The sequence below is a fragment of the Tupaia chinensis genome, unplaced genomic scaffold (assembly GCF_000334495.1).
Source record: "Tupaia chinensis unplaced genomic scaffold, TupChi_1.0 Scaffold139943_1, whole genome shotgun sequence".
Taxonomy (NCBI): Eukaryota; Metazoa; Chordata; class Mammalia; order Scandentia; family Tupaiidae; genus Tupaia; species Tupaia belangeri.
This window is the reverse complement of record NW_006199822.1, coordinates 2,449,407-2,474,103: the sequence shown is the minus strand read 5'-3', so window position 1 is coordinate 2,474,103 and position 24,697 is coordinate 2,449,407. Positions and strand designations below refer to the sequence as shown.

Here is a 24,697-nt window from a genome sequence, read left to right as displayed (position 1 = left end):
CCCCAGGGGGTTGGCCACGCTGCAATCCCTTCTCCTCCATTCTCCTCTCGGGATCCTGGCACGCACGCACATGCGCCCAGCGTGAGTTTAAGCCACCGGGTCCGGCTCTCGAACCGTGGTTGACTACATGGGAGTCCAGCGACATAGCCATTAACTGCTGGTCCCTTCAGTAATTTTTTTAAAAGAGATTTTTGCTGTAGGTAGATAGAGAGACAGAAAGCGAGAAATCACCCCCTGGGGGAATGGCCATGCTGCACTCTCTTCTCCTCCATTTCCCTCTTGGGATTTTGGATACACACATGTGCCCAGGGGCGTGAGTTTCAAGCCACAGGGTCCAGAACTCAAACCATAGTCCACTATGTGGGAGTCCAGCGACATAACCGTTATGCCACTGCTGGTCCCATTACTCATTAATTTTTTAAATGTAATTTTGTTTAATGAGCATATGTATTTTATATTTCGGATAACCCTAAGAACATTGAGAAGGAGATGAGAAGGCACCCGTACTTAAACACAAGTGAGTTTTCTCTTAATTTATTTGGATTTGAATTTTCTGTTTTAAAAGAAGGATGATAAAATTACACAGGAAAAGTGCACATATGTTACTGTGCAAACTGAAATATCATCTCAATTAGATGATGGCAATAACTTCTCAGTTGGACTCCCTGCTACTGCCTACCCAGACTCTTGTCAACCAAGCAGCCAGAAGGATTCGTCTAGAAAGTAAGTTAGATCATGTCACTTCCCTGCTCAGAATCCTTCAGTGGCTTCCCACCTCACTCTCAGTGTGAGTTCTAGTCTTGCCAACAGCCTTCCAGTTCTGGCGGGGTAGGCCTCCCGCTTCTTTCACACCTCTGCCCTCCCCTGGCTTACCCAGCTGCAGCTACACCAGCCACTGTGCACACCATCCCTTGCCCAGGGTGTCCCGAAACACATTCTTTCTCCTCCTTCAGATCTGTGCTCAGAGGCCAATTTCAGAATGTTTTCTCTGGCCACACTTTTTAAAATGACAGCCCCCTTACTGCATACCCACTCCCCACCTGCCATACCTTTCTTCATCAACCTACTGAACACTTCACTTTATTGTACACTTTATGTCTCTCCCCACTCGGATGCAGGGCAGAAATTGGGGGCTTTACCTCACTGCAGCATCCTTAGCATGTGCCACAGTATATGACACATAGTATGCATTCAATAAAACAACATATTGAATGTGGACTACACATAAGGTCAAAATAAGATGAGCTTTACTGCTGAGAAATGCAGTTACTGAAAGCCAGACAATAAATAAACATGAATTTTTTTCTTTAGGATGTCAAAGTTGAAAAACAACTCTTCCCAGGGCTAGAGGGTGGAGCAGTGGGAAAGCGATACACTCCATGAAGCTGATACACTTGGGAAGGTTCCAGGTTTGTGTCTCAAGATCTCCCCGAGTACACCAGGCATGTGTGTGCCCATCATCCAGGGTGGCTGAGGCAGGAGGTGGAGTATGTCATCAAGAACCTACTGGGGGTACTGTTGTTCTCATTCATGAAATAAATAAATAAAAATAAACTTAAAAGAAAAACACCTCTTACCCCTGGAGCTCGTCATTTGCTTTCTTCTTTTCCTCATGATAAAATTATAAAGAGCTAGAGGGAGTTTTGATACTCCTGCTTCTGACATTAATATTAAAAAATTGCAGGACGGAATACTTGGTTAGCATTTTATGAATCGTATGACTAATGCAAGTACAATTGCCTGAAGAGACACCTTTTTAAAGTGCTTCCCGGGACCAGCAGGTGGCGTGGTGGTTAAGGTGCTGGACACTCCCACATGGCCTACCAGGGTTCAAGTCCTGAATCTGGTGGCTTGCTTTCTCACTTCCTCTCTCTCTCTCATTCTCACCCTCTGTCTCTCTCTGCTCAAACTAAAAAATAAATGGATGAATAAATAAAATAAATAATTATTTAAAAAATAAAGTGCTTCCCAAGTCTCTCCACTCAGGCTAAGAAGTGTCAAGAAATTTCCAACTAAAGAACATACTCTCAAGAAGTTTTAGCACAACAGGTATTCAGTAAACATTTGCTGACCCAGAGCTCATGTCTGTCACCCTTTTAACAAAGGTCCAGTTGAGCGACCTGTAAATGTACGAGGTGTCACAATCCAAAATGTCAGTGGGATTCTCATTACCTCTCTGTGGAGTCTCTGATGAGCTGCTGCAAGTCCACCTCCTGCTTCCTCAGGGTTCCAAACGAAGACTGACTCTCAACGAGGCCTTTGCCTCCGATGTTCAGCTTGATCTTCCCCAGCGCTGTCTCAATGGATCCACTGACGTGGTTTTCAAACTTGCCCTCATATTTCACGAAGTCTGACTCCACGACCACTAGGAGGAATTAAATAAGCAGAGGAATATGATAACAATATGACCACGTCTGCATCTTTGGTCACTGTATTAGTCCGTCTTCGCATTGCTAACAGAAATACCCAAGACTGGGTAATTTATGAAGACGTGGTTACAGAGTCTATGGTTACAGATTCTATACACAACTATGTCAGCTGCAAAGTCCAAAGGCGTCTGCTGGGCACCACACCGGCCTCCAACAAGGCCAATGGAAGCATAGAGGATGGCAGGCACAGGCAGAGAGCGAGTGAGCTGCGGGCAGGTCTCACTCTTTTACCGCTACCAGTTCTCGCTACAGCTAACCGCTTCTCATGAGAACTAGACCTCACTGGGTCACCCAAGACATCACTAATCTAGTCACAAGAGTGTTGCTCATGATGCAGTCACCATAACCCAATCACTGTCCTCTAGGCCTTATCACCTCTCAATACCAAATTCCAAAACATGAAACTTTGGGGGACAAACCATTATCCAAATTGTAGCAGTCTCCCAGCTCTCCAATCTCATGCAGACCTTTGGGAAACATAGGCTGACATTCCTGTGGATAGCTGGTAGCCACGCCGTGTGCAAGGGCCAAGGAACACAAGCTAGTAGCCGTGTGTGGACTGAGCGCACACACACTGAGAACGGCTAACCAGGGCTTCCTGGGTACTTTTTTGTTTTGTCCTTTTCAACTCCATGTACAGAAAAATGTGCCAAAGGGATCTGTAAAGTTTAACAAATACCTTACTTAAACAATGAAAGAAGAAGACAAATAAGTCCTTTTTTGAGAGTTTTTTGCTATAGGGCATGTGCACTCATCAGAAAGAGAGAGACAGAGAGACAGAAAGCAAGAAATCATCCCCCCAGGGGGGATGGCCATGCCACAATCCCTCTCTTCCATTCTCCTCTTGGGATCTTGGGCATGCACGCACATGCGTCCAGCTTGAGTTTAAGCCACCGGGTCCAAGATTCAAACTGTAGTTGACTACATGGGAGTCCAGCAACATAGCTATTACACCAACTACTGGTCCCCAGATTAGTCTTTTTGGCAGTGTCTCACCACTCCGCAGCCCTCCTGCCCTAGCTCCCAATTAGCTAGCATAACAGGTGTGTACCACAACACCCAGCCTGTTAAGTTGGTCCAGGATCCAAACCTGGATTCCTAGGCAGCCACAGCCTCACACAGAAGCACCCTACTTGTAACACTGTGGCTGAGCCCAACGAGTGACTGTAAAGTTCACCACCATCCAGGTGAACATCTGAATGTGTGCTTCTCCACGGTGAAGCCTGAAAAGGAACTAGGCGAGGATGACACCTTAGCAGAGAGAGAAGAGCAGTCCACCTCAGAGGATTGCCTTACTCTACAACTGACAGGTCGGCCACCTGGACTTGGACTTGGGCACCTTCCCTTCCCATCCATGAGGCTGGGGGAACAGTTCCCTGGCCTTCATACCATCTCCACAGCAATAACTCTCTCCTCATATTTATGTTTTTATATCTGACCTCACCCAGTCATCCAACTCCTTATCTCTGTCTTCCTGATAAAGTTGGTGCACATGCCAGCCCACCCTCACATGCCATGCTGGAGCACACCGGCTCCCAGCCTGTCTCCGTTCTCCCTTCCTGGCTCCCTGGACACACCACAGGCCATCGCCCACCTCACGTCCTTTAATCGAGCTTCAGTCAAGTCGCCTGGAAATTCCAGGCTCATCTGGCCAAATCCAGGCGATGCCTTCAGAATCTGCTCTATCTGAACTCAGCCATCTCAAGGTTTCTATGGTTCTCTTTTTTAATCCAACTAAATGCCACCATAAAAAGTCTCTTCTCTCACCATTTAGTAAGAACACATTATGAGTATATGGGAATCTCACACCTGGCCTTTCCTTTTCTCTGACCCAAGGATCTCCTGGGCTCTTGGTTGTACCTTACAAGGGATTCAATCCACCTGGACTCTGAAAGCCTTTTTTCCACCCACTCACTGCCCCCAACACCTGTGTTTCTCTCACCTCAGACAAGAAAACCCACTCCTTAACCAGAGTTAACAACAAGGAATTACCATTCATTATCTGCAGTTTAGTTAATTTGGTGGTCTTCCACGCAACCACCAAAAATGAAGGCTAAAAACATGCTTTCATTTTGGGACCAGCAGTTAGCGTAATGGCTATGTCGCTGGACTCCCACGTAGTCGACCGCGGTTCGCTCCCTGACCTGGTGGCTTAAAACTCAAGCCATGTGCGTGTGCGTGCGTGCCCAAGATCCCGAGAGGAGAATGGAGGAGAAAGGATTGTGGCGTGGTTATCCCCCCAGGGGGTGATTTCTCGCTTTCTATCTCTGGCTGGCTGGCGAGCGCACACGCCGTATAGCAAAAACCTCTCAAAAAAAAAAAAACATGCTTTCATTTCAAAACTTGTTCTTGTGAATATCTTAGGAAATACAAACACTTTGGGAAATGCTTTGGAAGCAGGATAGAGCAAATATTAAGAGCTTAAGATTATGGCTTTAATATTACTAACTAGGAGACTTGAGAAATATTCATCTCCCTGAACCTCAAATTTTTATATGTAATTTGGACATAATTGATGAGACCTACCTGATGGATTCTGTTGCCTGGTGATATATATAAAGCCTGTGATAGAACCAGTTTAGGCCAGAGAAAATATCCTTTTCTAATAAACAGGACAGTCCTAAGTGCTACAGAGAGAAATTTTAAAAGAAAAGAAAAAAAAATAAAAAAAGCCAGAGGGTGCATGAGAGAGAGAGAAAGAGAGAGAGCGAGCAAGAAAGCACTCACAAAGGGGCGTGGTCACATCGCAATCCTTTTCCCTCCAGTTCTCTATTCCATCAGGATCCTGAATGTGCATGCACACTCAGCATGTTCTGCAAGCCACTGGGGCCGGAACTGAAACCCTGGTTGGCCATGTGGGATCCAGCTTTCTCTGCACAGCACCTAATCACTGAGTTTTGGGCCCAACCCTAGGCAGAAATTTTGTCTTCAGGACACAGTTCTGGCCTCTGTCAGACTTACTATCACCCCTGGACATTCTGTCCCCAAGACTAGATTCCACAGCAGAGAGAGGGACCATCAAACCTTGCCTATATATTCTGAAATGCTGCCCCAGACACACCTCCATAAAAAGATAGCATGTATGCACACTTCTGCATCCGATCATCAACTCCTGCTGGTTAAGGAGAAGCAATGAGGAGCCAACAGGCTATCACTGGACTGTGACTGATCAAATCACCACCCGCCAATCTTCACATCCCTGGACCACACAAGCAAAAATGCAAACAAAAATGTTCATCCAGCCTTACTTATTAAGCACTAAATTGGAATGGTTAAGCAAATTAGGCTGCATACATCAGGATATTGTGTGTTTATTGAAAATAATATTAAAAAATACTTCAACTGGGTCCAGTGGTGGCCAGGCAGTAATGCAACTGGATCCATGGGGGCCAGCCTTGTGGCAAGGGTAAAAAAATAGCAAAGGGGAAGCATCCTGAATCTGCTCAGTAGACAAAGTAGAGGACCCTTCTTGCCACAGCCCTAACAGCCACAGGACACAGAATCCAAGAAGACCTCTTACCTCAGATTAGCATATTCAGGGCTTCTTCATCTGCAGTGACTACAGCTGGCCTTACAATCTAGCATGAGTCTTTGTGATCTTTCAGGACACCACAAATGAGGCAGTTCAACATCACAGAGCAATGACATTCCAGTTATGCAGGGGGCCCTATTTTGTGAATTTTTATTTTTTTAGGACAGAATCTGGGTCCAGCAGGTGGCATGATGGTTGAGGTGCTGGACATCCACATGGCTAAACTAGAGTTCAAGTTTTCTCTCTGTCTCTCTCTGGTGAACACACCTGCCCTGTAGCAAATTTAAAATAATAATAGTAACAATGATGAATAAAATTCATAATTATTTATAAACAAATCATGCTCTTATTACACAGGCTCTAATCATGTCACAACCCTCCTGCCTGAGTCTCCCAAGTCTCTGGGATTATAGAAGCAAACTACCATGTCTGGCCTTTAAGGTGGACCTGAAATCAAACCCGGGCCTGTAGTGTGGTCCCAGTCAATGGAGCATGCCACCACAGCTGTGTTATGAATTTTTTTACTCTTGTTCTTGTTCATATTTAGTTATTTCACCACTCAATAAAAGTTCTACCAGAAAGTACACAAATCCAGGGGATGGAAGGAATGGTGTAAAATTAGTATTTATTCATGTGTCTATTGCTCGGCAGCTCTAATGAGCTGGCTAAAGAAGGTACTGGCTGGAATGCCTGTCGGGAAGGAAGTTTGGAGAATGTAAATTCAAATGATCTCTTTTAGCCCTTTTCCTCTTTAAGAGAAATGTAACCACTAAATTAGAGAACTTTAGGTCTGAAAGATGTCTAGACATCATTTCGTCTAATAATTATGAGTTGATAATACTTCCACGTATCATCATGATCTAAAAAGTAATGTAGCACTGAGTACCAAATCTTCAAAAAGTTCCCAACCTCAGTCCAGTAATTCTAACAATGAGAACTTACACTAAAGCAATTACAATGACAAGAATGCAAAAAAAAAAGTTTGTTGCAGCCTTACTTTTTAATCACTAAATTGGAATGGTTAAGCAAATTAAGCTGTGTACATATGGATATTGTGTGTTTCTTGAAAATAATATTTAAGAGACCAGCAGTTGGAGTAACGGCTATGTGGCTAGACTCTCATGTAGTTGACCACGGTTCAAATCTTGGACCCAGTGGCTTAAACTCATGCCAGGCACACGTGCATGCATGCCCAAGATCCCAAGAGGAGAATGGAGGAGAAGGGATTGTGGTGTGGCCATTCCCCCTGGGAGATGATTTCTTGCTTTCTGTCTTTCTGGCAAGTGCACATGCCCTATAGCAAAAACCTCTCAAAAAAAAATTTTTTTTTTAATATTCCAACTGGGCCAGATGGTGGCACGGCAGTAATACAAATGGATCCACATGGGAAAGATACTAGGTTTCCTTCTCGGGACCTCTCTGAACATGCCAGACACACATGTGCTTGGAGCATTGGATTGTGGAGGGTGGATTGTGGCATAAAGACTTTTAGGAGTGCCTGTTTCTTTCACTCTCTTATGGAAGGAAAAAGAATTTTTAATATGTGTGCATGTGTACACACATGCATGTTTTTTAACCTATGGAGGAAAACCTAAAGTTAAAAAATAAGGAGTATGCAAAAATTATATGTAGTATGTTTCCAATTTTGTATTTAATTAGATGCAAGAGGAAAAAAAGACTGTAAATGTTAATGGAAATAGATACATGATGGCAGAATTTTGTTGATTTTATAAATTTTCCTCTTCATTCCTTTTTTTTTTTTTTAATTTTGCTAGAAGATGCATGTACTCACCAGAGGAGAAAGATAGCAAGAGGAAAAGTAAGAAAACACACCCCCTCCAACTGAGTATGATCATATTGTGATTCCTTTTCCTCCTCTACCTCTCCTTTTCAGGATCTTGGGCACACATGCACATAAACCTGACATGTTTATTTGTTTGTCTTCTCAAGCTGCTGGATCCAGGACTTGAACAGTGCAGCTGGCCATATGGGATCCAGCTACCTTAACCACCATGCCACGCTGGTCCATCCCTTTTTATCTTTTGTAAACATTCTACAATAATAATACATCTGATTCCATTTTTGAGGTCTGAGTGCTGACAGCTTTCAAGCTCCCACACCCTCTTCTATTTCTTGCACATCTAGATAAGCTGATAAGAAAGCTCTTGTGTTCAATTCACTGGTATCAGTGAGAGCTCAAACCACGTAAGCCTCAGCCTTCATGCAGGTACCCTCACCCCATCCCCACCCACTAATTGCAATAGAAACTGCCCCTCTCTGAAGCGAGTTTTGAACAAACTCAGGGGCCTCCCCTATCGTCCCCAGAAGCATCACTATGTGAGTAACAAAACTTTTCACACTCTCTTAATAGGTATATGGTATCTAGATCTCAATCCAAAACAAATTTTGGGTAGCGATCCATCCCACTTATGCTAAATGGCCACAGCATCTATAATGGGCATGTCTTACTTTTCAACCAAAACCAAAACTGCTTTAAAAGATTAAGCTATAATATTATATTGGGTCTATAGAATTTTCTTCATTGTAAGAAAGGATATGTTTTTAAAATAGCAGACAAAGAGACAGGAAAAATTCATTATAAGGTACCAAGAATCAAGACCACAGATGTCTAAAAGAAGAAGCTACCCGGCCTCAGTGGCACAGTCAATAGCATACTGCACTGCAGTGCTGGAAGCCACATGGGTGACCACAGGTTCAGATCCCTGGTCCAGTTGACCTGAAACATGCCAGTTGCACGACAGGCTTGAGAGCTGGAGAAAGGGATTGTGGCATGATAAGACCCTGTTGAGGGTATTTCTCTCATGCATGCATGCATGTACACTCTATCATAAATAAAATAAATACATTTTTAAAAACCCAAGGAATTATCATCTGTTTTGGAACTAATTGTAAAATATACCCAAGGAAACATACCTGGACTCAGAAATGGATCTTCTGTGAGTATATCTCCAAGACTGATGGATAAAAACTGATACTTGGGTCTCTGCCAGCACCAGAATCTATTCCTTTTGGCCACTAGACTCAGAAGTTGTAATTTATCAGAGTCATTCAGATTAGATACTGCAATCAGGTTACCACCAGTATCAACTTCTTTAACAAAATTCTTTGTTGCTTTGGCAAACATATTGACAGCGTCGGATTACCTGAAAAAAAAATAATAATAATAACAAGGTTATCTGAAAATCAAATAAGAAGCTGTTATTTTGTCGCTTCTTTCCTAAAATTATTGTATATCTCTCTAATCTTAAGAGTTCACATGAGAAAATATTTCTCTCTTGGAAACCCTCTGGTTTAAATTCAGCCAATGACAAAGAAATCAAATTGAGATAATGAAAGAGAATAAGTGTACCAGCCAGGTTAGGCTAGGTTACATTTCATAAACAAACCCCAAATCTTAGTGGCTTATAACAATAATTTTTTTTTCCACTCTAAATGTCCAATACAGGGGGATAAGAGAACTTTTTTTATTATATCATTTGGGAATCCAGAATGAAGGAGAGATTATCATCTTGAGAATTGTCAGTCATTAACGAGAAAGAGATTTCTGAAGGTGTCACATCAGCAATTAAATGCTCTAGCCAAAAAGTGAGAGATGGCACTTATAACTTGTCAGAACTAGTCACATGGCCTTAAGATAGTCATAGATCAGGAAATGAGACTCTACCAAGAATCTGCAAGACAGAGAGGTGAAAGTATTTATCGAACAAGACACAGACGACTCCAATGGATAGTTTACCAATGGTACTTCTTTGAAGGGTTAAAGGTGCTTTTTCTCTACACTGTGGCATTTCTCCAACTTAGAAATAGAAAGTAACTAGTTATTGCTTTTTTAAGCAGTATTTAATTTAATTTATCATTATTTTTTTTATTTGACCGAGAGAGAAGGAAAGAGGAGAAAAAAAACAAAATCCGTTTTTTTTTTTTTTTTTTTTTTTTTTTTTTTTTTTTTTTTTTTTTTTTTTTTTTTTTTTTTTTTTTTGTGAAAGAGCACACTTTATTGGGAAGCAGAGTGCTGCACACACACTGACCAGCAGATGAAGGCTCCCAGTGGGCACCCTCCACGTCACACTCCAGCAGACACACGGCAGGTTTGTAGTAAAAATCAGTCGGAACATGGATTCTTCTGGGCACGTTCCCAACCTTGTTCCTCACCTCAGGAAAACTGCCAACCACTTTCCTGAAGCGATGGTGGCCCTCAAGGGTGCCTTCTTGTTTCATAAAGAAAACATTTCCTTTAGATTTTTTTGAAGGCTTCATTTGTTACTTTCATTCTCCGTATACTCTCAAGGCCATCAGACCAGCTTCTGTACAAACTGCTTTGACGTCGGCACCAGACAGGTCATCCTTAGCCATCATCAGGTCATCCAGGGTTACATCATCGGCCAGCGTCATCCTGCTTGTGTGAATCTGAAATATGCGCTCCTTGGTCTTTTCATCAGGCAAGGGGAACTCAATCTTCCTGTCAATGCAGCCTGGTCTAATAAGCACTGGATCCAAAGTCTCTATTAGGTGTGTGGCCATAACAACTTTCACATCTCCCCTTGAATCAAATCCATCCAGCTGGTTCAACAGTTCCAACATTGTTTGCTGAATTTCTCTTTCACCACCAGAATTTGAGTCATATCTTTTTGTCCCAATCACATCAATTTCATCAGTAAACACAATGGATGGTGCATGCTCTTCAGCAACTTGAAAGAGTTCCCGTACAAGTTTGGGCCCATCCATCACCCAGGTACTTCTGAATCAGTTCAGAGCCAACAACTCTCAAGAAAGTGGCTGAAGTTTGGTTTGCAACTGCTTTGGCTAACAAGGTTTTTCCTGTGTGAGGGGGACCATAAAGAATGACCCCCTTGGGGGGCTTTATACCCATCTCTTCATAACATTCAGGATGGGTGAGAGGAAGCTCCACAGATTCCTTAATCTCCTGGATCTGGTTTTCCAAACCCCCAATACTGGCATAGGTATCCTGCAGAGCCCTTTCCACCTTCGTCACTGTGACCAAGGGATCCGTGTCATCCATCAGCATCCCTATCACTGCATGCACCTTGTAGTTGAATGGGACTGAGCAGTCTGGTTCCAACAGATCCTTGTCTACAAGTGAAAAAATGCTGACATGGTGTTCTGAACCCACAGATGTAGACACGATGGCATGATTGTCATCAATGATCTCTTCCAAGGTTCCTACTAACATTGGGGTCCCCCTCAGATTATCCACCTTTGATCTTTCCTCCTCTTGCTTTTCTTCTAATGGTTTCATCTGTTCCTGATTTCTAATGAATTCTTCTTCCAATGCGAAGGTAGTCTTTAATTCTCTCTAATTTCAATCATTTTAACTGGCACTGTGTGTGAGGTGTCACCAGTGGCAGTTTGCTGGTAGCATCTGGTCCCTTCTTTTGTTTCCTTCTTTTGTTTCCCCACTCTAGTTGGGACAGGAGATTCATACTTCTTTTTCTTGTCCTTGTCATCCTTCTTTCCACCTCCAGTACTATGACCGCCACTCTGACTTTGACCCATCTTGCTTCGGCTGCTCTCCCAGCTCTCAAACTGTGATCACCCATATGGGAGTCCAGTGCCCTAACCCACCACACCACCTGCCCATGCCCTAGTTATTACTTTTTAACCTAAAAATGAAGGCACAGACACCTTTTAGCTGGAGAGAACAAGAAAGAGACACACTGGAAAATATAAAAGTACTGCTGTCTTCAGTGGAAGAAGTACAGATTATTTAATAAATGGTGTCAGAACAGCAGGCTAACCATCTGGAAAAAATTAAGTCTGATTCCTCTCTCATACCATACACAAGAGCAAATTCTCAATGGATTAGAGGTTTCTTTGCAGAAAATAAAACCATAAAAGTACTAGAAAAAAAATACAGACAAATATTTGTACAATTGTAGAATGAGCCTTTAAAAAAACAAATAACAAACCAAGAACATACTTGTAATACTTGTGGCAAAGAACAAGAATGCTTGATATTTTTTTTCCCAAAAAAATCAGGTTTTAAAATACTCTAGTAGAGGAGTCAGCAAGTAGCATGGTGGTTAAGGCACTGGACTCCCACATGGCCGACCGCAGTTTGACCTGGACCTGGCAATTTGTTTTCTCACTTTCTCTCATTCTCTCTCTCTCTTTCTGGTCAAAATAATAATAATAATAATTAATAATAATAGGGGCCAGCAAGTAATGCAGTGGTTAAGATGCTGAACTCCCATATAGTCAGCCATGGTTCAAATCCTGGACCCAGAGGCTTGAAACTCACACCAGGCACATGTGTGTGCATGCGCAAAATTCCAAGAGGAGACTGGAGGAGAAGGGATTGTGGCATGGCCATCCCCCTTGGGAGTGATTTCTCGCTTTCTGTCTCTGTCTCTCTAGCAAGCATATGGGCATTATAGCAAAAAAACTCTCTCAAAATAGTAATAATAAAATAATAATAATAATATATTAAGTTAATTAAATAATCATTCTTTTAAAAAATACTCTAGTAGAAATATGGACCAAGGTTATAAACAATTCACAGTACACAAATTGTACATAGCCAAATATATATAGTCATCTATCACTTACAAGAGCATCAACACAGAGCCCCCATGATTGAGTCCTGGTAGGTTATAGGGAGAGGGGATGAGTGAGACAAGATATTGATGGACACAGTTACCCTGCTCTGCTCTTGACCTGATAATGAGAGGCCTCAAGTCCTCCACCAGATGCAGCCCCTGGACCTTGGGCTTCTATACAATAAACTGAATAGCCTTTATTATTTTAAATTACCCAGATTCAGATATTTTCTATTACTATCAAAAGAATGGTCTAGAACAGAGATGGAAAAGCCAGCTAACAAAAAGGGGAATCTAAGAGGAAAAAGATTGACAGGAGAAAACAAGGCACTAACTACTGAGGTTGGATTTAGGGTAAGGGGCAGGACTTATTTTGCCATAATAAAAAAATGGATATGTTCTGAGAAATGTGTCATTAGGTAGTTTTGCTATTGTGTGAACATAGAGTATACTTAGATAAACCTCCTACACACCTGGGGCACAAGGCACACCCTGTCACAGTCTTATGGGACCACTGTCACTGACGAGGTTTACTGTTGACAGGAACATCATTAAAAAGCTATCTACAGTCTGAGACCAGCAGTTGGTGTAATGGCTATGTTCCTGGACTCTCATGTGGTCAACCGCAGTGTAAGTCCCGGACCCAGTGGCTTAAACTCAGCCAGGCGCGTGTGCATGCATGCCCAAGATCCCGAGAGGAGAATGGAGGAGAAGGGATTGTGGCATGGCCATCCCCCGTGGGGGGATGATTTCTCACTTTCTTTGTCTCTGTCTCTCTCTGTCTTTCTGGCGAGCACATGCCCCCTATAGCAAAAACCTCTCCAAAAAAAGCTATCCAAGGTCAAAGGTTAAAACATCTTATGGACAAGAACTATGCTTACACAGACACATAGCTATCACAGAGTATAAGAGCTGGGAGTAATTTCAGATCTTAATTACTGGTCATCAGAAAAGTCATATTTTTCTATGCAAAAATGTGTCATGACTTTTCCAATGACCCAGTAGTTCAGTCTGTTTTCTTTAACATGAATCTCTTCTAGGGCACTGGAAAACATCTGTCTTTCCTATCAATAATTCTTCTCTAAACAGTCTTGCCTTAGATTATGAAGCAGTAGCTCCCTGACCCTGTTCTTACAGATTAACAGTAAGAATGAACATTTGAGGAGAGATTCTAAAACATGCAAGGAAGTGCTTCTAGTACAACGAACTGCAAAGAAGGATAACTAAATATGCTCAAGTTTACATCTCTAATTTCTCAGTGTTCTGAGCATAAGGATTATGCCTTTAATGGAACACTCATTTATTCACTTACTGAATCATTAATTGAATCATCCATTAAAATTCTTTTTTTAAGAATTTAAATTTTTTTTTACTTATTATTTTTTAAATTTAATTTGCTATAGATTAACAGTAAGAATGAACATTTGAGGAGAGATTCTAAAACATGCAAGGAAGTGCCTTCTAGTACAACGAACTGCAAAGAAGGATAACTAAATATGCTCAAGTTTACATCTCTAATTTCTCAGTGTTCTGAGCATAAGGATTATGCCTTTAATGGAACACTCATTTATTCACTTACTGAATCATTAATTGAATCATCCATTAAAATTCTTTTTTTAAGAATTTAAATTTTTTTTTACTTATTATTTTTTAAATTTAATTTGCTATAGGACACGTGTACTCACCAGAGAGAGACAAAGAGAGAAAGTGAGAAACCAAGCTGCCAGGTCTGGGACTCAAACTATGGTCAGCCTTAACCACCATACCACCTGCTGGCCAACATTAATTATTTCAAGAGCCTGCCATACCTAAATATTGTGTTTAAGCACATAAGATACAGAGATAAAAAACAATCTCTCTCCTCCATGAGTTATAGTTTGGTATCCAGAAGGAGAAGTAAACAGCTAAGATTGCTATAAGGAAAGAACCAAGAAAACAGTATCTAAATCCACTGGAGAGAGACATAGGGTCACGGATGTACTTCTGAGAAAGATGTCACTGAAGATACATTTTGTAGGCTAAGTAGAAGTAGGCCAAGCAAAGGAGCACTACAAGGGTGCTCTAGCAGAAGAGCAGCAATTATAAAGCATCACAGAGCTTGCAGGAGATGGTGGAGGGATGGGGACGACAGCATCAGCGAATTCATAACAGTCCAGGAAACACTGCACTGTTTATAGAGATGACCATCTACCACCTTTGATGATATCCTCCTGACAAGCATGGAAAGGCTTATCACGCTTTGGTAGCGACTCCTGCACTAGGGTGCAGGGTTCTGGAATGGGGAAAGGTCAGGGACAAGGTTGAGGAGGCCCCTGGTCCTGGCCGTAAAGGTCCATATCTTACCTGTATGGGAGCAAGGACAGGAGGAGCCATGGGAGAGGGTATCATGTCTTAGCCTGTTTTCTGTTGCTATAACAGAGTATCATTGACTGGCCAATTTATGAATCAAAGCAATGTATCTTCCACAGTTCTAGAGGCTGGGAAGTCAATATCAAGGGGCCAACATCTGGCAAGGGCCTCCCTGCCACATCACCCATGGTGGAAGGCGGAAGGGCAAGAGCACATATAAAGGAGTAAGCAAACAAGAGGGGGCCAAACTGGCTTTTTTAACACACTCACTCTCCCAATAATGAACCCAGCCCCACAATGATGATATGAATCCATTCATGAGGGCAGAGTCCTCCACAGCTAATCACCTCTTAAAGATCCCATCTCTCAACACAGTTGCATTGGGGGTTAAGTTTCCAGCACATGAATATTGGAGGACACAGTCAAATCGCAGTATCTAGGGAGCAATGTGATCAGAATGATCTCTAGGCCTTCTGGAAGCAAAATGGGAAATAAATTGGAGATGGACAAGAAATAAGGATGCTCTGAACTATGTCAGCAGCTTCAAAAAAAAAAAAAAAATGATAAAAGACACTGGTGGCTTACCCAGAAATCTGGTTGGATGAGGCATGGTGATAAAAGAGAGAACAATCCTTAGGATGTCACTCAGGTATCTAAAGTAGGGGTTGGGTGATGAGATTGCTATCATTTGAATATGTTCCCCTGAGACTCATGTGTTCAGCCTCTCAAACTGGATTAAGAGGGTGAAAACTTAATCTAATCGTGGTATTAAGTATGAGGTCTTTGGGAAGAGATTAGGGTTAAAGTCATCAAGACAGGACCCTCCCCCCATGATTGAGTCCTGGTGGGTTTGCAGGGAGAGGGAATGAGACAGGTACTGCTGGACAGATGGACACAGCTGTTCTGCTCTGCCCTTGCCCTCATGATGTGAGGCCTTGAAGTTTCTGCCATAGGCTGAATCACCTCTATTCTCTTAAATTAGCCAGTTGGGATATTTTCTATGAATAGTAAAAGAATAGACTAGAACAGAGATTGAAAAGTCAGTTGCCAAGATGGGGAATCCAGGAGGAAGAAGATTGACAGGGGACCATACGGCAGCGACTGCTGAGGTCTGACCTAGGCAAAAGTGCAGGATTTATTTTGTCAAAACGGAGAAAACACTTTTAACAAAATAGGATCTCCTCAGTGAGCTGACAAATATCCCACTGGTCCAAGAGAAGCACAGCAGCAGGACCTGCCTCAGTTTACCCTTGGCATCAGGATCTCTGCTTTTCCCTACTGGGAAAAGCTGAAAGGGTCTTTAGTAACTTGACTTCAGATCAAACAGGTTTCTAAAGAGGCCAAATCAGGCTTGCTATTAAAAAACAGAACAAAACAAACTAGGACCCATCTGTTCTGAGTAGCAGAGCCTTAGTACTGATACCAATCCTCTCCGGAGGGATTAGAGCATGAAAAAAAGGCGATGCTTCGATTAATTTTTAATGATTTCTTTTTTTCCCCATCTAACATCAAACCCAGCCAATTTGCTTTACTGACAAGGTAGGCTGCCTAAGGAAGAGTTACTGGAGGTGACTATTGCTTTGTAGGTTTTTATTAGAATCAGGTTTATTTAATCATGAGAGTCTCTGAGAATGTTCTCCTTGCAAAGTTAGAGGTTTCATTTTTATTATACTTGAATACATAATACATTTACATGGCTCAAAAATTGAAACTACATAAAGGGATATCAACCGAAAAGTCATTTCTGGCCATACCCCATCTACCCTTTCCACCTGCTCTGCAGGTGCACACCTTCATGCTTCTTCATACATTTATAAGCAAAGAGCATCTATGAACTGCCCTGCATTGCCCTTTTTGTTATGTAACAATGTAGCTTGACAATATAGCCTCTCCATGTTAGTACATTCTATTTATTTTTAGTTTTACTAGAGAGCTCATGTGCTCACCAGAGGAAAAACACAAAGCACCCCCTCCCCATGGGTTACAGTCAATTTGTAATCCCTTCTCCTCCACCTCTCCCTCCTGTTGGGATTTTAGGCACATGTGCACAAGTACTCAGCATGTTTCTCAAGCTACCAGGTTCAGGACTTAAACCACTCAGTCAGCTATGTGGAATCTAGCTGTTTTAGCCACCAAGTCACAGAGCCAACCTATTTTTTTTTAATTAAAAGACTGGGGATTTTTTGCCAGAGTGCATATGCAGAGAGAAAGACACAGAGAGAGAGAGAGAACCCTCCAGTAGGGTGTGGTCATGCTGCAATCCTTTCTCCATTTCTCTTTTTTTTTTTTTTTTTTAAGAGGTTTTTGCTATAGAGTGTGTGTGTTCATCAGAAAGACAGAAAAAGAGATAGAAAGCGAGAATCACCCCCCAGGGGGGATGGCCAAGCCGCAGTCCCTTCTCCTCCATTCTTATTTCAGGATCTTGGGCACACACGCACACGTGCCTAGTGTGAGTTTAAGCCACCGGGTTTGGGACTCGAACCACGGTCAGCTACATGTGAGTCCAGCGACATAGCCATTATGCCATTGGCTGGTCCCCCATTTCTCTGTCGTGACAGGATTTTGGCCACACACACATGCCTGGCATGTTGTTCAAGCCTCCAGAACTTGGATTTCAATCACAGTTGGCCACATGGGATCTGACTCTCCTAACCATGGTGCTATGTGGGCAGCCCAGTACATTTTGCTTTGCAGTTGCAAAAGGTTCCCTCATGTGGAGCTGTCATTGCTACTGAACTTGTCTCATATTACTGACCACTTGGGTTATTTCTAAATTCTCATAATTTTTAAATGCCCCAGTAAACACTCCTACACATATATCTTCTTAAAACATGGGCAAGTGTAAACGAAGGCGAGGTTCCTAGAAGAGGGTAAGTGCATCTGTAATTTTAGGGGCTATACCATTCTGCAGCCTCACCAATAATGTTCAAAAATAGCCATTTTAGCAAAAGCATGTTACTAAACTTTTGGATTTCCCCATCTGATAGGTGACAAATGTAATTTCAGTATAGTTTTAGATTATATTACTTCCATACAAATGAGATCAAGCGTCTTTCATTTAGGTTAAAGGCTTTTTGCATTTTTTAAATGTTTGTGTCCTTGGCAAATATTCTATTGTTACTTTATTTTTTCTCAATTTTCAAGAACATGGACTTTAACAGAGAGATCAGTCAAAATATAGGCTAGAAATTTAATATGATAGAATGGATCATATGGCATTAGGAGTTGAAAGTTGCCACCATGTTTGTCAACATCTAAAGTAACTGGTCTAACCAGAAAAGATGAAATGATTATGCCCATATCCACATGAATGACCCAAGGGGCTGGACACAGACAAGCACAGTAATGTCTCAATTAACCAGAGGTCAGATTTTGGACTAAAATTTCCACTATGTTCCAACTTGGAAATAGATGAAAAGGGTCTCAAGGGAGATACTGCTCGAACAGCCCATGACCTAAAAACCCACTGCACTTCACAGTTGTAGCACAAATCTTGGGCTTTCACATGGAGCCTTAAGGGCCGATAGGTGGAATAGTGGTTAAAGGTGCTGGATTCCCACATGGCCAACTGCAGTTTGAGTCCTGGACCTGGCAGCTTGCTTTCTCACTTTCCCTTTCTTTCTCTCTCTCTCTCTCTCTCTCTCTCTCTCTCTCTCTGTCTCTCTCTGGTCAAATTAAAAAATAATAATAACAAATGGAATTAAATTTAAAAAAAAAAAAGAAGAAGAAGAATTATATGGGACCAGCAGATGGTATAATGGTTAAGTCATTGGAATCCCACATAGTTGACTACAGTTCAAGTCCCAGACCTGGTGGCTTAAAATTCACACCGGGCCCATGTGCATGTATGCCCAAGATCCCAAGAGGAGAATGGAAAAAGGATTGCAGCATGGCCATCCCCTCTGGAGGGATGATTTCTTTTGAGAGGTTTTTGCCATAGAGCACGTGCCCTCACCAGACAGAGACAGAGAGACAGAAAGCAAGAAATCACCCGCCAGGGGGGGATGGCCATGCCGCAATCGCTTCTCCATTCTCCTCTTGGGATCTTGGGCACGCATGCACACACACCTGGCATGAGTTTTAAGCCACTGGGTCTGGGAGGTGAACCGTGGTTGACTACATGGGAGTCCAGCAACATAGCCATTATGATAACTGCCGGTCCCTGGAGGGGCAATTTCTCACTTTCTGTCTCTCTCTGGTGAGCACACACATCCTATAGCAAAAATTCTCTCAAAAAAAAAAAAAAATTGTACTTGAGGCAGGTGGCCTGGTGTTTAAGGTGCTGGACTTCCACGTGGTCGACCACAGTTTGAGTCCTGGACGTGGTGGTTTGCTTTCTCTCTCTCTCTCTCTCTCTCTGGTAAAATTTTTAAAATAATGATGCTGAATAAAATTAAATTAAATCATTCTTTTAAAAAATTATACTAGCAAAGTCAAGTATAATGGTAGGTGGCTATAATTCCAGCTAACTTAGGAGGCTAAGGCAGGAAGATCATGAGTTTGAGGCCAACCTGGGCAATATAACAAAGAGCCTGTCTATAATAAAAAATAAGAGGGCCGACCCTGTGGCCCAGTGGTTGGGCAAACCAGATCCCACATGGCCAACCATGGTTGGAGCCCAGACTCAGTGGCTTGAAGAACATGCTAGGTATGTGTGCATTTATACCCTGAGTCCTGAACTGCTGGAAAAGAGGAGGAAAAGGGATTGTAGCATGACCACACTCCATTGGGGGATGCTTCCTCCCTCTCTATCTGGTAAGCATACTTGACTTCTGGCAAAAAAAAAAAAAAAAGAAGGAGGGAGGAAAAAGAGAATTGTAGTAGCAAACCGGCCAGAAACTACAGCACAAGCAAAAGTCCAAACAGGAGGGTGCTGCCACACAATGACTGAGGCCACATGGAAGGCCCTGGTCCCCGGCCCAACCTAAAACAGATCAGGCATGTGGCACACACCTGTGGTCCTAGCTCACCAGGGAGCTGAGCAGGAGGATCCAGACATAGCAAGACTCTGTCAAAAATCACCATCTAGGAGCCAAATAGGCACTGCAGTAAAGCACCATGCTCTGCAGGGCTGACTCACGTGGGAAGGTCCCAGTTTGTATTCCAAAATCTCCCCGAGTATGCAGGGCATGTGTCCATGCTCTGGGGCTGACTAAAGCTTGGGGTAGATCACAATGTCCAGAACTGTTGGGGGTGCTGTCTGTCCGTCTCTGTCTGTCTCTCTGTCTGTCTCTCTTGCTCATGGAAATAATAAAGGAATAAACCTAAAAAACATACACACACACATATATTTAAAATAAATACATAAATAAATAATTAGCAAACAGTCCTTATTCACCTGCCTAACTGGCTTTCCAACTCAGATTGAAACTCAGAGAGTCAAAGTGAATGTGGCAAGGATATCCTAGCTTGAGTCAGACCTCTGGACAAGAGATCTTGGAGGAAGAGACCGAGAAAGTAAGACACCAGCACAAGCTAGCAAAGCACACAGCAAGGTGGAGTCATTGGCTTGAAGGAGCAAATATTCTTAACAGCTGCCAGGGTAGTGATTGCCTGAGGATATACTGTACTTACAAGTCTTCTAAAACTAATTCAGAGTCATGGGATTATCTAGGCTTTGAAGTAGAAAGGACCTGGTTCTCTCACAGTCCATTCAGGATTCTTTTTCAGAGAAGCTCTCGGCCTCCGAACAGTTCTAAGGGAGACATCTCCTTGTCAAAGAACAGTTTGCTGAGTACCTACTATGTGCCAGGCATTTGGTTTCAGGCTTTATGTGCATCTCCCCACTTAATCCTCACAATAATGCCCTGAAGGAGGAACTGTCCACGCTTTACAGATGTGGAAACTGCAGTTCAAAGATGCTGTCACTTGCCCAAGATAGTGAGAGAGAAGCGGCCTGCTATCGGGGAGCTGGTCTGGGACTGCCAGTTAGGCCCCAGTGTTGCCAAATGTGAACAATGTCCCAGAACATCAACATCTGTCAAGGCTGCTCTGTGATCATGACAGGCCAAGACAAAACCAAGCCCTCTCTGTGTGTCTGACTGGCAAACTGGAAGGCTGCCCAGCCACAAACCCCTCTCTCAATCTCAGCTAGAGTGACAGCTGCTTCATAATCCATCACTGGTCTCATCCAGCGTTCTCGTGGTTTAAATAAGACTTACTCAATCATAGATTTTCCCTACTTCCTGATAGCATCCAGTCCAGAGCAAAGCCCTGTTTCCTTAAACTCTCCTTCCCAAATCACCTACTCCAAGTACAAATCTTCTAAGTCCTTTCTTCTTTTTTCAATTGATAATTTCCTTTCACAAGTAAGAGAGAAAGACAAGAGATAGCAGGGCCCTGATGCCACAACCCACCTCCATCCCCAGCCAGCCCTGGGGCCATAAACATGCCCAGTGCACTCGGGGAGGTCTACAGAGGCAAACCCAGAACTCCCACATGCACATCCCAGAGTGTGGCACTCTGCTGCTATACCACCATTTGTCCCTCCCATAAATCCTTTCCAAGACCCTGGTACTGTTAGCCAGCAGAGGGCAGAGCAGTTACTGGACTCCCACATGGCCAAACGCAGTCCAAATCCCAGACCCAGTGGCTTGAAACTCATGCCAGGCGCGTGCCCATGCGTACCCAAGATCCCGGGAGGAGAATGAAGGAGAAGGGATTGTGGCGTGGCCCTACTCCCTGTAGGGAGATTTCTCACTCTCCCTCTCACTGTCTCAGTCACTCTATCTCTGGTAAGCACACATGCCCTAAGGCAAAAAGACCTCTACAAATTAAAAAAAAAAAAGAAAAGAACCGAAGGGCACCGAATGTCAGAGAGAGAGGTTCCATCCAAGGTCTACCTGACAGCAAAGCCTGTACACTTGCCCAGCCCACTCTGCTGCCCCTCTGCTCAATTTTCCTTTTTAAAAAACAGGTGGAGGGACCAGCAGTTAGCATAATGGCTGAACTCCCATGTAGTTGACCACGGTTCGAGTCCCGGACCCAGTGGTTTAAACTCAGGCTGGGGCACGTGTGCGTGCGTGCCCAAGATCCAGAGAGGAGAATGGAGGAGAAGGGATTGCGGTGTGGCCATCGCCCCTGGAGGTGATTTCTCGCTTTCTATCTTTCTGTCTTTGTCTTTCTGGCAAGCGCAAGTGCCCTATAGCAAAAGCCTCTCCAAAAAATAAACTAAAATAAATAATAAGAAAATATGTGGACTACATGGGATTTGTAAGGAAGAAAAAGGGAGCTTGAAAAGATGAATTTCAGTTATGGTGGAAACAAAAATCTTTGGCTATGGAACACGTGTGCTGTCCTCACTATCTGGGGAAATGAGACATTGTTGGACTTGTCTACTGCTAACAACTTCAGCACATTTGGAGTTATTCTTAGTTTTCCAAATAACAAAGTGCAATCGAGTCTATGAAATGAAAACAAAGGTGTCATCCTTTCACATCATCCCATGCTTACAGCCTAGTACCTGAGCTCATTTTTAATGAGAAGAGAAATTTTAAACAATCGTCTATCATTTCTTTCTAGAATAAATACCAGTGTGGGCAGTAACAAATGATGGTCAGAAGACAGGTGTCAGCTTGGAAAAGGAGTCAGGATGAAGCAGCAAAGGATTTTGCGAGGTGGAGTAGATGAAGAAGACAGGGCCTATTTAAGAAGAGAGAAAAACCTTCTGAGCATCTTGAATGTGCAAAGACAAGCAAACAAACAAAAATATTGTGGAAAATGTAGAGCATCCTCTTAAAAGAAACGAGCGAAGGGGCAGAGTCTGGAGTCCGAGCAACGTCTCTCGCCCATCTACCGGTCTGGGTTCAGGACTTCTAGCTTCCTTGACAAGAACTTGCTAGTGGTGGATTTTGAAGGATTCATTTTACTCTCCATTTATTCAGCTTCTTCTCCAACCTCAGAGAACGTCTTACTCTGACTCAGTCAGCCCGCCTTCCCTCGGCCTGCCCTTTGAGGCCGGGCACCCCAGACACCCATCCCTCTCACTGTCGCATTCACCATGTCGGGACAGGGCCCACTGTCCATGAATGCTTTGTTTCTTGCGCCCGTCTACAGCGATCGCCCTTCCAGGAGCCGCCCTCTAGCCTTCCCAGGTCCAGACCGCTAGGGAAGCGGCTCCGGCACGTGCCAGGGCAAAGCCAGTCCGCCCAGACCGGAGCCTTTAGGGGGCCTGCTCTCCTCCCCTGGGGGTCCCACTGTATCCGGGACAGCGTTCTCGTCCAGAGAGACTTCTCCCGGCCTTTCTTCTCTCCACCACCCCCCTCCCGCCAACGCCCCACGCCCCCAAGCCGGGAAAGCCTTCACAGCCCGGAGGAGAAGCCGGAAGACAAAGAACGAACGAACGAATGGGGATGGCGGTGGTGGCGGCGGGCGAAGGACCAGCTGCACTGGCAACATCCAAGGAGGGAGGTGGCAGCCGGCAAGGGTGCGAGGGCGGATGGGATGGAAAGAGGGTGACTAGAGCGAGGGCCGAAGGCACTTTTTTCCGGGACAGGGGCCAAGAATGGGAGAGGCGTGGGGCGCGACGAGGCCAGCTGTTCCAGCTGCGGGACAATCAATCGATTCGTCTCTCTCAGAAGAGAGAAGAGGGGTGGCCCCGAGGGAAAGCGCCGCGCCACTCGGCTCCCCTGGGCTGGGACACCCGGAAGGACCGAAGAGAATCGGGCACGGAGCCCGGAGCTCGCGCCCGCCGCGCACTTACCCGCGCGCACGCCGCTGAGTCCCCCGGCAGCCGCGCGCTCCGCGCTCCGCGCCCCGCGCCGGCCGAGCACGGGTAGCCCAGGGCTAGGTGGGTTGGTCTGGGGGCGGGCACTCGGGGAAGGAGGAGGGACGACCCGCCCGGACCTTTGCTCGGTTCCAGCCCCCTGGAACCGCGGGACTGGCAACTGCGGGGAGGGGCGGGGCGCTGTGGGAGGGTGACGCCCAGCTGGGTCAGCCGGGCCTGGGAACCAGCTGCAGCGAAGCCCCAGAGCCTGAAAGAGAGTAGGTTCCTGTCTGTTGTGACTACCCCAGAGCTGGGTCGCTTATGGCCCAGGGATCGGCTTTGACCAAAGTTCTAGCACACTTTCCAAGATCCCAGTCATAGGCCCACCGGGGAAAAATGAGCTCCAGAGAGTTCCAAAGAGGCCTCACCTCCTGGCCCGCAGAACCATGGGGTTAGGGGTTGCGCCTTGCTGTGGAGTCAGATCTGCCGCCAACACTGGGGTGTAGACTTCTCTGTGGCTTCACGGGTCAACTACAAAAGTCCCAGGCCATTCTAGCGTATGGGAGCCCCTAATAACGCGCCTGAGAGTACCCCGATTTGTGCTGTGACTGCCCACACTCAGTCCTGACGCTGATTAATTCATGTAAACTCGACTTCCTTTTTGAGAATCGAAGAGAAGGGATTGTGGCATGGCCATTCCCCCGGAGGGAGTGATTTCTTGCTTTCTGTCTCTCTTTCCAGCGAGCCCACGGGCCCTATAGCAAAAACCTCTCCAAAAAAAAGTAATAATACTGAATACTGTATCTTTCAGTCAGCATTTACAGGTCATCTTCTCCATACAAAGCTCTCTGTTTGCCTAAGAGAAGCAATGAAAGAGCACACAAAATTTCTGTCCTTGGATAACTTACCCTCCAGAGGACAGGGTTTTGTGGCTACCTTCAACAGGGAGAGGTAGAGCTGGCAGATCTCAGTGAGTAAAGCAGATCTAAGTAAAGCCCTCCCTACCTACCCAAGTAAAGTGCACCAGGGCCCAAGGGAAAGCTATGCCTCTTCATCTGTCCTGCTTAAGGCAGATGCAAAACTCCACACTCTTGAGGGCAAGTTC

At 44.2% G+C, this 24,697-nt stretch overlaps 1 protein-coding gene and 1 pseudogene across 1 annotated transcript in view; both read right to left on the bottom strand.

The window, feature by feature from the left end:
- The window catches only part of GSDME (gasdermin E), a 71,249-nt gene extending 47,521 nt beyond the window's left edge, over positions 1-23,728 (bottom strand). Inside the window, 3 exon segments of the mRNA XM_014593226.2 lie at positions 2,173-2,365; positions 8,896-9,125; positions 23,590-23,728. Coding sequence (XP_014448712.2) covers positions 2,173-2,365; positions 8,896-9,106 — 404 coding nt within the window. The 5' untranslated portion in view covers positions 9,107-9,125; positions 23,590-23,728.
- LOC102475602 (26S proteasome regulatory subunit 4 pseudogene) lies at positions 9,643-11,513 on the bottom strand (annotated as a pseudogene).
- Positions 23,729-24,697: the final 969 nt, after the last annotated feature.